The sequence below is a fragment of the Xenopus laevis genome, chromosome 7S (genome assembly GCF_017654675.1).
Source record: "Xenopus laevis strain J_2021 chromosome 7S, Xenopus_laevis_v10.1, whole genome shotgun sequence".
Classification (NCBI taxonomy): Eukaryota; Metazoa; Chordata; class Amphibia; order Anura; family Pipidae; genus Xenopus; species Xenopus laevis.
In genome coordinates this window covers 97,540,497-97,558,092 of record NC_054384.1, presented here as the reverse complement: position 1 = coordinate 97,558,092, position 17,596 = coordinate 97,540,497, and the positions used below count along the sequence as shown (strand labels likewise).

Sequence of the window (17,596 nt, the reverse complement as noted above, 5' to 3'; positions counted from 1 at the left end):
TGAGTGCTGATGAAGCTTGAGGGCTGATTTTGAGATCCTGCTCTTCGAGGGTTATCCAGATTGCTTGCATAAGCCATACGGTTATCTCGAGCATGAATTAATGCCAAGGATGAGCAATTTGAATAGACAGAAAAATAAACATGCTGTCTCTGCCAATGGGTTCTTATCTTTCCTTCAACGTTGGGTTTGACTAGCAATGTCCTGCTGTTTCCTTAACTGATAAGCAGCAGTGTTCTGCGCCTGCACAGATGTCAAAATATCCGGCACGGTTGTTTGAAAAAAGTCCTTTACTAAAACATATAAACATCTACGCGTTTCAGCACCTCAAGGGACCGTCATCAGGATATATATATAGTCGCTTCTATGGTCTGAACCGTACATAGTGGATGCTGCAAACCCTAAATTGCTGAGCTGTCGTCTGAATGCTCTGTTATAAAAAGACTTAGAACAGAGAAGAACAAAGGAGACTTATCATGTTGTTACATTGTCTCAATACAAGCTCATAATTGTATTTTTTAAGATGTAAGTAACTTGAGTTTTTTTAAATTACTCCTACGAAACATTATACATTTATTTTAAACACAGGTGCTTTATTTGCGGTGTCTTTCATTTTGCCCAATTTTCAACTTCTTTATCATAGAATGCAGGTATGGGATCTGTTATCTGAAAACCCATTATCCTGAAAGCAAAGAATTAAGCAAAGGTCATCTCCCATAAACTCCATTTTAATCAAACAATTTTTTAAAATGATTTCCCTTTTCTCTGTAATAATAAAACAGTATATTGTACTTGATCCTATCTAAGATATAATTAATCCTTATTGGAAGGCAAATCATTCTATTGGGTTTTATTAATGTTTAAGTATTTATTTAACAGACTTATAGTATGGAGATCCAATAACATAAAGATCCCTTAGCCAGACATCCCCAGGGCCTGAGCATTCTGGATAACAGTTCCTATACTTGTACTACTAAAAATGTTATTTAGCCAAGACTTATGTTTTTCAAAACCTTCCTGTACTAACCATTGTTGATCATGATTAATTTATACAAAGCTATACAATATTGTCTAGTAGATTATCTGGTAGATGTAAGTGTGTTTGTAGAGAATACTTTTCCTTTTCACGCTCACATTTGAAAAATCACATGTCTATCGACATAACACAGACACCCGTGCACCTTCAGTTATTCATCAAGTGCTGAATTGCAGGAGGATCACTCATGGGGTCAGAACCAACTGCTTGTACTCCTGTGATCTAATCCTGGTGTATGAAATTGGCAGTGACACTTAGGGGCACATTTACTAAGGGTCGAAGTGAATTCGAAGTGAATATTCGAATTGAAAAACTTCAAATTTTCGAAGTAATTTTTGGGTACTTAGACCATCAAATAGGCCAAATTCGACTTCGACTTTGATTCGAAGTGAAAATGCTTTGACTATTTGACCATTCGATAATTGAAGTACTGTCTCTTTAAAAAACTTCGACTTCGACACTTCGCCACCTTAAACCTGCCGAATTGCTATGTTAGCCTATGGGGACCTCCTAGAACATATAGCCAACATTTGGCTAAGTTTTTAGAAGTCGAAAGTGAAATCATATGATTAAATAGTTTGAATTGTTCAATTTTGAAGTACGATCGAAGTACGATCTTAAAAATCCTACGAATTCGACTTCGAATGTCGAACTAGCCTATTCGATGGTCAAATTTCAAATTTTTTTTGCACTTTGAAATCCGAGCCTTGATAAATCTGCCCCAAAGGCTCATTTACACACATTCACTTTACACAAAGGGATCCTAACATTACTGGCAAACTGGCGGTAGTTCCAGGTTTCCCTTAGTGGGTTTCATTAATAGCTGAACTGACATGCACAAAGCAAATGAGATGCTAATGTTGTTAGTGATACCGTGAGTCAGAAGTTTCACCTTGCAAACCATGCATAGAAGAAATATTTGTGCACACATTTTACCAAAAGCGGGGGGCAATTTTTAACTATATTGGTTCTAGGAGAAAAATACTGCATTATGGGTAAAAAAACATGTCAACTTACATTAAATATGTGCACCTTGCACTGTCTTTATAAATGAGCCCTTTGTGAACTTGCTGATTGGATGAGCTCTCGTCCAATCCCTGACTTCCAAGCAGAAAGACCTTGATAACTGGTAAGAATGCTGCAGCAGAGATATGCATTACCCACCAGCAATTTCCCATTTATGTTATTATCTGGTTGCTCGCCACACTTTTAGCACAGAAGGTATTAAATACATTGTACATGCAGTCCTAGCACTGTATGAACAGATTGCATGCTTTAGATCCAGAGAAATAGTGCTTGCTGTAGCCTCTGCACCTGCTGCAGGCATTGCGTTCTCAATAAATTTAAAGGCCATGTAAAGTCTAAAATAGAATAAGGCTAGAAATGCTGTATTTTGTATACTAAATATAAACATGAACTTACTGCACCACAAGCCTAATCAAAAAATAATTTATGCTTTCAAAGTTGGCCACAGGGGGTCACCATCTTGTAACTTTGTTAAACATCTTTGCAAGACTAAGACTGTGCACATGCTCAGTGTGGTCTGGGCTGCTTAGGGATCGTCATAAACAAAGCTGCTTGAGTTCTGCATGGCTGGGAAGTAAAGCGGGGGCTCCCCCCTGCTGTTCATAAGTATGATTGTTTCCCTGCTCAGCAGTTAGGGACCATCTTAAATTAAAGTATATTTGAGACAGGTTTCTTTTTCATTAAAGAAAGTAAAAATGGGATTTTGCCTTTACATGCCCTTATACAGTGGCTGTTCTCAAAGTGTGTGTCCAAACAATGTGAAATGCTCATATAAGCAGCTGATATTCTTATTAATGGGATAGGATAGAAATGTAGAGGAAGAGCTCAACAAGTGTGTAGTATTTGTTTGTGTGTGTGCTTATTTGCTTATGTAGTTCTTTTTAGAAAAGGTTGAGGTACATGCAAAGAAACAGTGAGTAAGTCTGGGCATAGAGAAAACTATACTATTAGGAGGGAAGACTAAACAAATAACAAAATAAGATTCTGCAAGCAAATCTAAATGAGAAGGCGGGTAGGGAATGGAGTATGTCTAAAAAAATTCCCACAATTTTGCTCCCATTATGAGTCCCCCACAACCCCCTGCATACAAAATTACATGTGTGTACTGAGGAAGCAGAAACCCAACGACCCCCTCCACCCGGTACCCTGTGACCGCAATTTCACCCACATCTTTGCCAGTTTGGGAAGTAGTTTCAACAGACTATTTTCCGATTTCTGCAAGGAGTTTGTATATTCTACCTGTGTATGTCTGTTTTTTCTCTTGAGTCTTGATACTCCCGTTTCCTCCCACACTCTAAAAAAATACAGGCAGGTTAATTGACTCTGGTGAAAATTGACCCTGTTAGTTATGAATATGATAGGGACCTTAGATTGTAAGCTCCACTGGGGCAGGGAGAGATGTGTTTGCTTAATTCATCGAAAATATTAAAAGAGGAACTATCGCAAAAACGAGAATTTAATATAAGCTTCAGCATACTCAAATAAGAAACTTTCTAAATACAATCAATTAAATATTCTGCATCGTTTCTAATATAATCAAGTTTATCTTCACTATTCCACTCTCAGCTCTGTTTCTCTTGATTCTGTCTTCATGCAGCAGTTGGGTGTCAGATATTCATTGATAGTTAAATCCAGTATATCTTATATCTTTCCTAGCAGATGTATTAGAGCTCACTGAAAGAAATGATTTCAGTACAAAAAAAATAACTGACTTTTGCACAAATCCTGCATGCAGAGAGACATGATGTCTGGTGATTTTAATAGAGTGAGATCTAATACATCTTCTAGGCCAAATATATAATATATCATCTCAAGTTTTGCCTTTAAATAACAAATGTATAAACTGCCATTTTTAAAAATATCTGATGAGGATGAGTGAAAGGTGAGTGCACGGTTAATAGGCAGAAAAGAAAGTGTATAAGAGACACAGTTCCTCTTCACTCTCTACAGTTCAGATGAAAACAAAGAAAAACCGCCATACTCATGTCCACATGCACTGAATTCAAATGTTAAGCCTGTGGGTTAATCGATCCGATACCAGAGAGGATCAGCCAGTGTGTGGCCACCTTAAGATAACAGAGAAAAAGGTTTAAATAAAATTGTGTCCTTAAAGGAGAAGGAAAGGCGCTCTTTATTTTGGGGGTGGCAAAAGTTAGGCACCCCCAAGTGATTGTATATACTTACCTCACACCCGGGCCAGTGCTCCTATAAGCAGAAAACTGCACCAGCCCGGGGTTATTCCAGCGATCAATCGGCTTCTGGTTTGTTTTTTCTTTCCCAAACTTTTACTAAGAAGTCGGCTATTTCGTCCTGCTGCGCATGCATCTGCCCTGGGAAATTTAAAGAAAGACGAAGAAGCCGATCGATCTATTGTGCTCGCTGGAAGAACCCCTGGACCGGTGCAGTTTTCTCCTGATTAAGCACCGGCCCAGGATGTGAGGTAAGTATATATAATCACTTAGGGGTGCCTAACTTTTAACACCACCAATTAAATATGCCTTTCCTTCTCCTTTAAATCTGATGTAACGGACTACATGGAGTTACCTTCTGACCCACAAGCAACACCACCAGCATCTTGTTTGTGCCAAGATCTCGGAAGAGCATAACTACTGGGGAGCACCTTAAAAGCCGGGGTGCAAGGTGGCAGGCACGGATGTAACATGAGCTTATAGGCAAATAGCAATGAAAGTATATGGATCAAAGTGGATCATTGCATGCAAAACAAGCCTTAGATATCACTTTAAGGGGGTTATTTGCTAAACTCCGAACGCCAAAAGCCCCAAAACATTTTTTTTTTTTAGTATAACATCTGAATTTCTAGTGGAAAAAAAAAACACGAATTTTTCAGGATTTATTGTACCTGGAGGATGGAAAAAGTCAGAATCCAAAAATCTGGTATCTCAGACCTGCCGAGGTTGCATATAAGTCAATTGGGAGAAGTCCCAAAGATTTTTTTGACCTTTGCTGGGTTTCGTGCAATAATCCGAAGATTTTGGGTGGAAAATCATTTTTTTCACAATTTTCAGAAAATATTAAGACAAGTTCGGACTTTGACAAATGCCCCCCCCCAGTGTACAGACCATTGTATTAAGTTCTAGGAATGTTGGGTTCTCTTATGAAATATATCTTATTGGAGTTAAATTAATGGCAGAACACTAATTACAGTTTAAGCGTGTCATATAGTTTGCATTTCACATTTCTACTGGTACAGAAACAACTTATTTTATTGTATATAATATTCACGTATATTTAAGTGTGTTGGTTCCTAATAGTAAATATTCATTCCAGACCAGATCCAGCTCCATCCACAATATGGCTATTTCGGACAAACTGCAACCCTTGCAAAAGCAACTCTCACCCAGAGGGTTCTCACAAGCCGTCCCAGGAACAAATGAGTATATCTAGGGAAATCTCCAAACTGTGTCTAAAGAATTCTGATGAATTTGATGCTTCTGGAACTGACCTTGGTGTTGTCATAGCAACACTAGTGAAAGGGTGTGCATTATTTACCTCGTCTATATAGTAGGTGATGCAAAATGAATTTAGAGTGTAAGACATTTCTAAGGAGCTTTAAAACAAAGAGCAAAGAAAACTACTATAAAAAGGATTAAATATATAAAAATACAAAATTGATTGGTTAAAATGAAGGAGAGTATTATTTATGCAGGTGTGGGGCTGTACGTTATATGGGTGTAAAATTAATGATGGACAATTGTGCTCAGCATTGTTGCGCCTAAAAACTACATATTTAAATGCACATGCAGAATGGTGCCAGAGTAGGCAAGCAATTACCATCATCATCATTGATAAATGGTATGAGAAAGCAATTATATAGAAAGAATAGGGGGTATGACTCTGCCTACATTGGCAGGCTTCAGAAACACTATATAGTATCTATCTATCTATCTATCTATCTATCTATCTATGTCTATCTATCATACTCATTCACTCTATCATCTATCTATCTATCTATCATCTATCTATCTATCTATCTATCTATCTATCTATCTATCATACTCATTCACTCTATCTATCTATCTATCTATCTATCTATCTATCTATCTATCATCTATCTATCTATCTATCATCTATCTATCTATCTATCTATCTATCTATCTATCTATCTATCTATCTATCTATCATCTATCGATCTATCTACATATCTATCTATTTATCTATCATACTCATTCACTCTATCTATCTATCTATCTATCTATCTATCTATCTATCTATCTATCTATCTATCTATCATCTATCTATGTAATCTATCTGTTTCATCTGTTTCATCCAGGGTAGGCAAGTGATTACCATCATCATCATTTATAAATGGTATGAGAAAGCAATCATATAGAAAGAATAGGGGATATGACTCTGCTTAAATTGCCAGGCTTCAGAAACACTATATACTATCTATCTATCTATCTATCTATCTATCTATCTATCTATCTATCTATCTATCTATCTATCTATCTATGTAATCTATATATGTAATCTGTCTATCTATCTATCTATCTATCTATCTATCTATCTATCTATCTATCTATCTATCTATCGAACTATCGAACTATCTATATATTTATCTATCATACTCATTCACTCTATCATCTATCTATCTATCTATCTATCTATCTATCTATCTATCTATCTATCTATCTATCTATCTATCTATCATCTATCTATGTAATCTATCTATCTATCTATCATCTATATAATCTATATATTTATCTAGCTATTATCTATCTATCTATCTATCTATCCATCTATCTATCTATCTATCTATCTATCTATCTATCTATCTATCATATATCTAAATATCTATTGCTATGTAAACCACAGAGATAACTTATTGACCCCCTTGTACATGCCAATTGAGGGCCAAAACAACCCTGTGAATAACGTACACCTATACATTGACTAAGAGAAATGGTTCCCATGTTCAGTCCTTAAGGAACCCCAAGTGTATGTTTCCAGGCTTTCCACTTCTGAGCACCAGGGATGAATCAGAAGATGAATCATTCGGGTAAGGACTACTTGTGTTCATTTTGGGGTTTGTTTAACCTGCTTGGGGGTTTATTAACAACCTTCTCTGATGCTGGCTCTTGAGGGTGATGGGTCACAGCTTTGGAAAACTAAGGACTCAGAAGGGCCCTTCCAGCCTCTCTACCTTTTGAAATTAGAATATAGAATTGCGCGTCTAACCCATCTTGTAGAAAAAGTGAATCACAATCAACCAGATTAAATTGAGGAATATGCAAGTATCTTTGGATCAGTACCAGGCAATCCCTCTGCTGAAGCCGAGCGAAGCAGAGTGTAATTAGAGCATGCCACCTTAAAAAAAGCTGTGTTTGCGGCGCTTGTAAAATGTAACACTGCAGTCTCTGCTTCTTCAGCACCGCGGAGCGCGGAAAGCTCCCTCACAGTCGCAGTGCTGAATGCATTGGCTTAAAGCGCAGAATAGCGCAGGGCTCCCAGAGCAATAGGCTAGCGCAGCGCTCGCAGATCTGCTGCTAATTAAAAAAAAAAGAGATCGCTTGCTGTTTCTCTTTCACACAATGCCTTGCTTACTCTATTTATGAAAACCGTTAAACATAAGGAGACAATGGCTATGCTGATGTTGAATTTACAGCTCCCACATCCACCCCCAGAGTAATCTCTGTTGTAGATGAATCGCAGCTAAAGGCCTTTAGGCGACCATAAATGTGTTTGTGGCCAGGGACTGTGTGTGCCAATGTTCTATACAGTCAGGGAATGCCGGAACAATCATATCTCTATCTATATATATATCTATATATCTATATATCTATATATCTATATATCTATATATCTATATATATATCTATCTATATCTCTATATATATATCTTTATATATATATATATATCAGCAGTTGATATACTGCCATAAATAAACGATTCCAAATGTGTCCATCTATTCAGGACCAGTGTGCTTGTACCCAAGTGCAGATACTTATTGTCATTGTCATATAGGATCGCACGAGCCACAGTACAAGACAATAGATAATTAATCTAAAGAGAAAGGAGGGGGGTTGGTGAATCTGCAGAGTTTGCTTAAAATCTTGCTGCAGTTCCTGACTTTCTCCTTTGAAAACTAAGCGCCCCCTACCGGTGGCCGTGTTTACCCAGCAGAAGAGTTCGCTTTCTTTTTCCTGGTTCTACAGCAACATTCATTCCTTGTTCAACACACTGCTATTTCCCAAAATGACTATGTCCCCAAGACACAGGGTTTTAGTTATTTCATCTGATAAATCTGGTTGGCTTCAATTGAATCAATCTATGGTGTTCTACTGTCCTAAACAGCTATCCTTCCTACCAATAGCCAATTTGTGAAGCTAAAAGAATTGGAATATCTTGGCCTCCCTATATAATCACCAGGGATCCCACTGTCCACTAATAAACCTTGCCCCTTATTTCTTGCAGTTGTTTGATGGCATTCAGAGGCGGCTTATTTAGACGTCTGTCTCTTATTTGAGCAGTTGCAGAGGCACAGAGGCAGCTCACTGCTCAAATCTAATTGAAAAAAAAAAATGAAGAGATTTTTCTACTCGTAATACAATCAGCTCAAGTCGAACGGTTATTTAAAGATGTCACCGGTTCATACGCTGCATTATAGCACAGGGTGAAATATGTTATTTTTCCCATTGCCTTGCTGTGTTTCTAATGGAACAACTCGCTTAACACATCATCCAGTCAAGGATTTATGAATGAGTCTACAATTCAGTGATTATGTTCTCCTGGCAGTAATTCTCCAAATAAACATTTTTGAAGAGTGCACTGATCTTTCCCATTAACTCTTTTCAGAAGTCAGAAACCCCCAGAGGAAACTGATTGTAAGCTTTGCTGCTATCTGCTGCACTGCAGTCCCTTGTCTACCCTCCCCCAGCCATCGCTAATTTCATATACTGTACTAACACTGGTGCTGCAATACCCTGCACTTCTGAGAGCCTTGCACCCCTATCCACTGTCTCAGCCTGCAGGGGGAGCACAGCCTTCCAGCAGACCCTGCCTTATTAGGGCCCATCTGCCATGATAGTGTCCTATATACTGCAAGCACATTGATGCTCTTAGGGATCCATAAATGATTAATTAGGAAAGTTTTCTTGGCTGCCTCTTGCTATTGAATTTACAGAGCGCCTCCTGCTGGAGGCACAGGTTATTGCTGTCACTGCAGAACTGAACCTAACGACTATTACAGAATCCAATCCAAAACTGTGGTTGCATTCCTCACAATGTAATGATCACCCCCAATAATAAAAAAAAAAAAACAAGACCAAGCTGAGAGCCATTGAGACTTTTTAACTATGTATCTGTTAGAATCCTAATGCTTCCAAATAGATAGAGTGAAAGACTAGGAGTATTTAATTCACACACACAGCGCTACAGTGTATCCCATTCTGCCCACAGCATCCTAAACTAATTATTATGACGCTAATGTTTCCAATAAAAACAGCAGATAAAGACACAGATAGAGAAAGCTTGGGCATACATTACCCTGGCATATTTTGAAGAGTAGGGATCCTCAAAGAGAGCCCAGACTTTAGGCCGCAACCTCTTCCACCAGCCCAGCTTTCTACCATCTTCTTGGAGGCAGAGTCTTTTCAGATCTCCATCCTCTTCCTCCTCTGGCTCTGGAGTCTCAAAGCTATCCAGGGCTTCCTCTGCATCCCTGTGCTGCCTGTAATTCATCCAACAACATGCCTCCACATCAGTCTCATCAATCCCCCAAAAAGCCAACTCTTCCTCGTACAGGGGTCCGCACACATCGGAGGGACAGTGCAGCTTCCCAGTCCTATAGTAGTTCAAGACACAGGCAAAGACTTGAGGGTGTCTGTCAAAGAAGAACTCGTCTGTTTTGGGGTCATAGTCAAAGTTACTAAAGGCATCAGGCTCAGTGAGCCAGGAGAGTCTGGTACCTGGCAAGGTTTTGAGGGTACTCCTGTAGGTCTCATGCCTGATACCCCCAACATTAATGACAATTTTGTCGCTGTCCTCGTTTTTGCCCATATTTCCTTTCAAACATGACTTGGAAGGAGGCTTGTTTCCAGACTTGCGCCCGCGGAAAGATGAAACACAAACTGAGCTGATCATAAGTGCCCTGGGTGCCTATTTCTTTTCCTTCCCCTTTTTTTTTTTTTCCTACAGAAATCCGCAAGTAGAGATCAGGTTTCACCGGGACATCCAATCAGCTGCCTTCAAACTGGAAACGTCATCCCCCACTCACACATTCAGCCCCCCCCCCCTCTGCACCCCCCCAAAATGAGATACAGGAGGTATGGAAGCTGCAGGAAGGCTCGAGCTAAAGCTTCCAACTGGATTATCCTGATAAGACTTTTTTTTTTCCCTTGTAGAAAAATAGAAAACTATCTGTGCATAAGTGGCTAGAAGATATTTAGAAATATTTAGAGGATTTCTAGATTTGAGGCTGGAAGACTTAAGATCATGGATGGATATTTTCAAAGCTTTGCTGGATTTTCCCCCCTCTTCTCTCAGCAGGTGCTGTCTTCAGTCTGAAAAGTGGCAAGAACACAGGTTATTTTATTTTATTTTATTCTAATAATTAATTATAATGACTTAAAAAATCATATACCCATCTACATGCCCTATCCAGCACTAGCTATGATCATAAACTCCCATTTGTTCCATTTATGTCATCTCACCTGCTATTTTATTTCAGTAATGTCAATATTGGGTATTGGTGTTCATTATGCTTTTAATACCATGTGTCATGCGTTCGTATAGAAAGGGTTAGGGAAGGAACGAGCTGTATAATTTAATTTTAATTCTAGATAAGCGCAGCGTTAAGATGGGGCAGACGATTTTGCTGATCAGCAGAAAGCGCAGGCTGGAGGAGAATAAAGAAACTCCATTGCACCCATCAGAAGCACCCCTATTTTTAGGAAGGGGTTTTAACTGTAGCAAAGTATTCGTTTTGAGAATGAATAATAAGGAAAACTGGTTTCAGGCATAGGCTCTGTAGCTATGGGATAGGGTGTATAGCAAGGTAAATGAATGTCAGGGTTTGGGTAAGTTACATGGAATGGGGTCAGTGTTGACTGTAAGTGTGGGATAGTGTGTGGATAATATGAAAATGTGGTTTCAGTGGAAGGGAGTTATCATACAGTAGTGTGTATAGCCAGGCTGCAATCTTGGGGTACTGTGTATAGCAAAAGCACAATAAAATGATTCCATAACATTAAAAATATATTTTTATTCAAAAATCATGTTTAAGAAATAGGCATTTTTTGTTATTATTTTCTTTTTTTCTTTCCCTTTTTGTATGTCAAAAAATGTAAATAAAAAGAAATACCCCCCAGAATACCATGGGGTCTGTATGCCTATTTTTTAACATGGTTTTTGAATAATTTTTTTTAACATAGTACAGAGTTATGGGATCATTTCTTGTGGTTTTGGATATATGTAGCTTTGGAACTGGGGGGCTTTTATCCCAGTAACCATGGTCGCTTTTGGGACAGGCCATTTCGATTTTAGCATCCTGTTATATTTTTACTACTGTGTATAGCAAGTCACGTTAGTGTCAGGAAAGGAGGTAATGCTGTAAATGAGGGATTGTTTGAGCAGTAAGGCAAGTTGGTGGCAAGGAAGGAGCTGTAAGTAGGATAATGTAGTACAGTGGTGGGGCAGTGGATTGTGTCAGCTGGAGGTGCTGCATTTGTGAGGGCATGGTGTGTAGTGTAAGGCAAGAGGTATTATGGGTACTTGCAACTGTAGGATAGTGTGCCACAGAGTGAGAGTTGTAGTCCAACTAATCACGTTCAATATAAATAATTAGACTGCCATCACTATAGCTTATAGACCCCTATCAAGTATTTGTCCCATTGGTACATAATTCATCTATGCTTCTCTCCTTCACCCATGATGGTTTTAAGAGCTTGCACTCATTATGGGTTCCTGTAGGATTGGTAATTAATGTCAGACTTCACAGTTCAGTGGGTTTAACTATATCGACCATCACCACACACACACATACTTGCATCCCTCTGATCTATAGTGTTGTTTTCAAGCTTGCAAGGAACATGTGCAGTATGTGGCCTCTCATGTCTCAGATTCTCCGCATTAGAGAGCAGCACAAGAGAGACATCTCAGGACTAAGCCAAGCGCTAGTGGGAACGCACTGAAAGTGCTGAGTTCGCTTTCCGCCGCGGATCAATAAACTCAGCAGCAGCAGTAACGTTAATAAGGTACGTGATCCTATGTCTCTAAATTATGTCTCTAAATGGGCTGTGCTGGGGTGTAATCCCCCCCTCCCTCAGTTTGTATTTCTCATTTGGGCTCTTTCGTTCGCTCTTTCTCTCTAGGGCACAAACCTTAGTGTTCTCTCCCTAACACTCACACTCACAGTCTCTCTCTACACACAGATATATTTCTCGTTTTCTTTTACCTTTTCTGTTTTTTATCTCTCCATCTATCCTTTTTTGTACTTCGTCTTTCTATATTTTAAACTCTCTTCTATGTTTTCTTGCCTTTGCACTTATCTTTCCCTAGCTTTTCATCTTTCATGTTCTATATATTTATATATATTTGTATTTTCTTCTCTTTGTCATGCCACCCATCTATGTTTCCACTTTCCCTCTCATATCATTTTGTACAATGTTCATTCATTTACTTCTCCTTCACTTATGTTATCCTTCTGTCTCTATTCCCTCTCATTATATTCCCATTACTTTCTCTTCTTTCTCTTCTATACCTTGTTTCCTATTCCTTTTAACATTTTTTTTACCAACCAATCTCTCATCTTTCCAACTTGCTACTCTTAACCAATTATGGTCTCTTATTCTTCCATATTCTCTCATTCCTGGCTCTGCAATTGTTTCAGCCAGAGCTCGGGGTGAGGTATCCCATAGGTCTCTACAATGGCCTTCCCTCACTAACCCCAGTCTTTACCATGTCATTCTACCGCATCCACCCCTGCTCCCTCACCGTCTCACCCTTACCCAAACACTTCTACCCTCTCACCCACCTCATCCAACCCTGCTCTCTCACTGTCTCACCCTTACCCATACACTTCTACCCTATCACCCACCTCATCCACCCCTGCTCCCTCACAGTCTCACCCTTACCCATACACTTCTAACCTCTCACCCACCTCATCCACCCCTGATCCCTCACTGTCTCACCCTTACCCATACACTTCTAACCTCTCACCCACCTCATCCACCCCTGCTCCCTCACAGTCTCACCCTTACCCATACACTTCTAACCTCTCACCCACCTCATCCACCCCTGATCCCTCACTGTCTCACCCTTACCCATACACTTCTAACCTCTCACCCACCTCATCCACCCCTGCTCCCTCACTGTCTCACCCTTACCCATACACTTCTACCCTCTCACCCACCTCATCCACCCCTGCTCTCTCACAGTCTAACCCTTACCCAAAGACTTCTACCCTCTCACCCACCTCATCCACCCCGGCTCCCTCACTGTCTCACCCTTACCCATACACTTCTACCCTCTCACCCACCTCATCCACCCCGGCTCCCTCACTGTCTCACCCTTACCCATACACTTCTACCCTCTCACCCACCTCATCCACCCCTGCTCCCTCACAGTCTCACCCTTACCCATACACTTATAACCTCTCACCCACCTCATCCACCCCTGCTCTCTCACTGTCTCACCCTTACCCATACACTTCTACCCTCTCACCCACCTCATCCACCCCTGCTCTCTCACAGTCTCACCCTTACCCAAACACTTCTACCCTCTCACCCACCTCATCCACCCCTGCTCCCTCAATGTCTCACCCTTACCCATACACTTCTACCCTCTCACCCACCTCATCCACCCCTGCTCTCTCACAGTCTCACCCTTACCCAAACACTTCTACCCTCTCACCCACCTCATCCACCCCTGCTCTTTCACAGTCTCACCCTTACCCATACACTTCTACCCTCTCACCCACCTCATCCACCCCTGCTCTCTCACAGTCTCACCCTTACCCAAACACTTCTACCCTCTCACCCACCTCATCCACCCCTGCTTCCTCACTGTCTCACCCTTACCCATACACTTCTAACCTCTCACCCACCTCATCCACCCCTGCTCCCTCACTGTCTCACCCTTACCCATACACTTCTACCCTCTCACCCACCTCATCCACCCCTGATCCCTCACTGTCTCACCCTTACCCATACACTTCTACCCTCTCACATCACCTCATCCACCCCTGCTTCCTCACTGTCTCACCCAGGCGTGTAACTAGAGAGGAAGCAGACGGGGGGAGGTACAGGGGTCCCATGAGGCCCTAATTCATATACAATTTAAATTTTTGAACCCTCAGACAATTTTGGGGCCTGAAAAATAGTTTTCTGTAGGGCCCAGTAATATCTAGTTACACCACTGGTCTCACCCTTACCCATACACTTCTAGCCTCGCACCCCAACCTTCCACCTCTATCCTCCTACTTTGCCCCAATCCTATCTCTGCTCTCTCACACCCTTCCCCATCCCCTGTGTCCTTTTCATTCTGCCCAATCCTCAAGGGGAGCTGTAGGTTACAGACTCTCTCATGACTCGTCCTTGCAATTGCCTCATAGTTATTTATTATGTCATTGTGATACAAATAAATTGCTTTGGCAAAGCAATGCCCATGTCTGTATTTTATGCTAAACTCCTTCGCTGACAATGGATTTGCCCTGCTCCCAGATATTTCCCTAGTGACTATAGTCATGGGGAATATGGCGAGTTGATAGGTTTGTAACTAAAGCCCCTGTTGTTGACTTGGCGGAGCCACAAGGCACATAAAGGCTCTTCCCAACCCCAGGCAGCAATAATTAAAGGTGCAGTACATCCAGAGGATGAATGAGACAGGCTATTGGGATAATGAAAGGCCCAGGCGGGGCTTCAGCACAGGAATTGATTTGTCATTAGCCCTGATTCCTGAAGGACTATACTTTATATGTCCCTACCCTCTCAGTCTTCACTCTTTCTCCCATTCTCATTACTCTTGCTCTCCCTCTTCTCACTTTCCTTCTAATTCATCACACTCATAGGATCTGTTGGCTCAGGGAATCCTTCTAGCTTCACATAGATATAATGGCTTGTAGAGTATATTTCTGCCAGAGCTATAATGACTTGTAGTTCCTGCAGACTTGTTTAACCCTTTCCGGTAGCAGCCCAAGAGAGAGAGAGAGAGCACTGGCAGTCAGTTTGTTCTTTTACTCTGCTCTGCTGTTGTTTCACAACCTCCTAGCAAAGCACTAAGGGGGGATTTGTTTCAATGTCAAGAGAATATTATTGGCTGGGAGTAATTAATCATTTTGGTTACAACTCTCCATTCTGCTTTTAATACTCTCACTGCCTGACTGGAGCTCTGTGCTATACAGAGAGGTCTCTTATAATATAGGGTCCCCCTTCCATCTATTTTTCTCTCCCTCTGCAATCACTGTCATTGCACCCTCCCATGCTACCCAGTGCCCACACCAAGCCTACTAATGCTGCCCCAGTACAAATAATAAGCCAAAAGGCAGAATTGAAAGGGTTAAATACTAACTGAGTAATAACAGACAGACTGGGCAGGTAGAGGGGGTTCTTGTGGGGATGAGGCAGTTCACAGGCCAGATCACAGGTCAGGGGGAGGGGCGGGTGGAAGATGACTGCTCCCTATGGAGGTGACAGGTTAGAGCAGGGATCCCCAACCTTTTGAACCCGTGAGCAACATTCAGAAGTAAAAAGAGTTGGGGAGCAACACAAACATGAAAAATGTTCTTGGGGTGCCAAATAAGTGCTGTGATTGGCCATTTGGTAGCCCCTATGTGGATTGTCAACCTACATTGAGACTCTGTTTGGCAGTGGACATGGTTTTTAAACAACCAAAACTTGCCTCCGAGCTTGGAATTAAAAAAGAAGCTCCTGCTTTGAGGCCACTGGGAGCAACATCCAAGGGGTTGGAGAGCAACATGTTGCTCACGAGCTACTGGTTGGGGATCACTGGGTTAGAGGCACATGGGGGGGGGGTGAGATTTGAAAAAAGCATGCCTCTCTGAGGGGACAAGATAGGAGGAATTAAGGATTCTAGGGTGCAGAAATGGAGGCAACAAACCAGATTGGGAGTGAAATTAGGTTGGAATAGGTTGGGAAATTACAAGATGAATAGGAAATGGGCAGTTGGGGCCCCTGGGTTGAGTAGGTAGCAGGTCCCAAGTGGGTAGGTTGGGAGGTGGCAGAAAGCAGGCTCCTCTGGGTTGGGGTATGGAGGCTTGGGAGGTAGTAGGTGGGAGGGGGGGTAGGTTGGAGGTAGCAGGCCCCTTTCTCAAAGTATGGCAGATTGGGAGGTAGCAGGCCCCTTGTTTAGCAGGCGTCTCTGGGGGAGAAAGGCTATGAAATTAAAACGACACGACAGGGAAGTAAGTGAATTTGATCAATGCAGCTGATCAATACTGTTGCTTCATTCTGGACCCTGACTGAATACAAAGGGATCACAGTCCTTCAAGTATGCAGATAAGTGTGTGTGTGTGTGTGTGTGTTAGTGCTTGTGTGTCTGTGTGTGTGCTAATAATAATAATCATAATACACGTGTATACGATAACATGTAGTGCAACTGTGACTGTGTGCTACTTGTGTCCCCTGCATGTACAAAGCTGTGTGTGTATGTGTTCTTGTATGAGCTTTTTAGCATGTATGTAAGAAGATACAGTATGTGTGTCGAGCTGTGTGTGTGTACCCCCATAATATTTCCCAACACACAAAGCCATAAGCACATATACTAACACAGACATACACATACATATACAAAGGCACTAACCCGCATACATCCTCAGTCCAGGTCATTATTGGGATAGATTAAATAAAACAGGTACCTGCAGTAGGACAGTGGCATTGAATTGAGCAGCAACACGTTCTTCTGGGCTGGAAGTGCTGGGAATAGCAAGGCAGGTGCACCCCAAGGGAAGAGCTGATAGTCTGCTGCCTTCAGCTGCTAATGCCTCATTTCCCCAGTGGCAGGAGCAAAGCTGGACTAGTTGAGAGCTGCAGTTCGACTTACGTCACAATAATCAGTATATAACCTTACAGAAATCCCCCAACTGCAGCCCCTAGGGAATGTCTCTGTCTTTCTGTCTTCACCCCCCCTACACCTACCCCCCCTACACCTACCCCCCCTGTTACAGGCAAAAGAGGCCAAAATCATATACTTACTTGCAGAGTGAGAAAAAGAGTATATTTCACAGGTCCTTCCTTTTTATATATATATATAAAAAAATAGTCTTCTGAGCAACATATAAATAATCTTATCTTATTTCCTATGTTCTCTCCGGGATGACTCCACAGGAAGAGTGGCTCAACATCAGCAAAAAAAAAAAATGAATAAACAAAAAATATCAGAAAAAAAAAAGGTAATAAAAAGAGCTCCAGGATTGGCTGTCTGCGAGACTTGTTGTGAATGACAAGGGATACAATCAGGAGAGGAGAGAGGAAAGGCAGCTTGGTCGCAGAACGGATTAATATTGTCGCCTGTCTGGCCTGATTGCTGGAACAGCCGAGTCAGAAAGAATGGGAGGTTTT

General features: G+C 41.3%; 1 protein-coding gene across 9 annotated transcripts in view; it reads right to left on the bottom strand.

Moving 5' to 3' along the window:
- Nucleotides 1–10,308, bottom strand: part of kcnc1.S (potassium channel, voltage gated Shaw related subfamily C, member 1 S homeolog) — a 70,893-nt gene extending 60,585 nt beyond the window's left edge. For 5 of the 9 annotated variants that reach the window (XR_005962754.1, XR_005962753.1, XM_041570350.1 and 2 more), the window contains exon 1: nucleotides 9,567–10,307. Coding sequence is in view for 6 of the 9 variants with exons in the window: in XM_041570350.1 (XP_041426284.1) it covers nucleotides 9,567–10,163 (597 nt within the window). In the remaining 3 variants the exon portion in view is untranslated. 9 annotated transcript variants of the gene reach the window in all.
- Nucleotides 10,309–17,596: the final 7,288 nt, after the last annotated feature.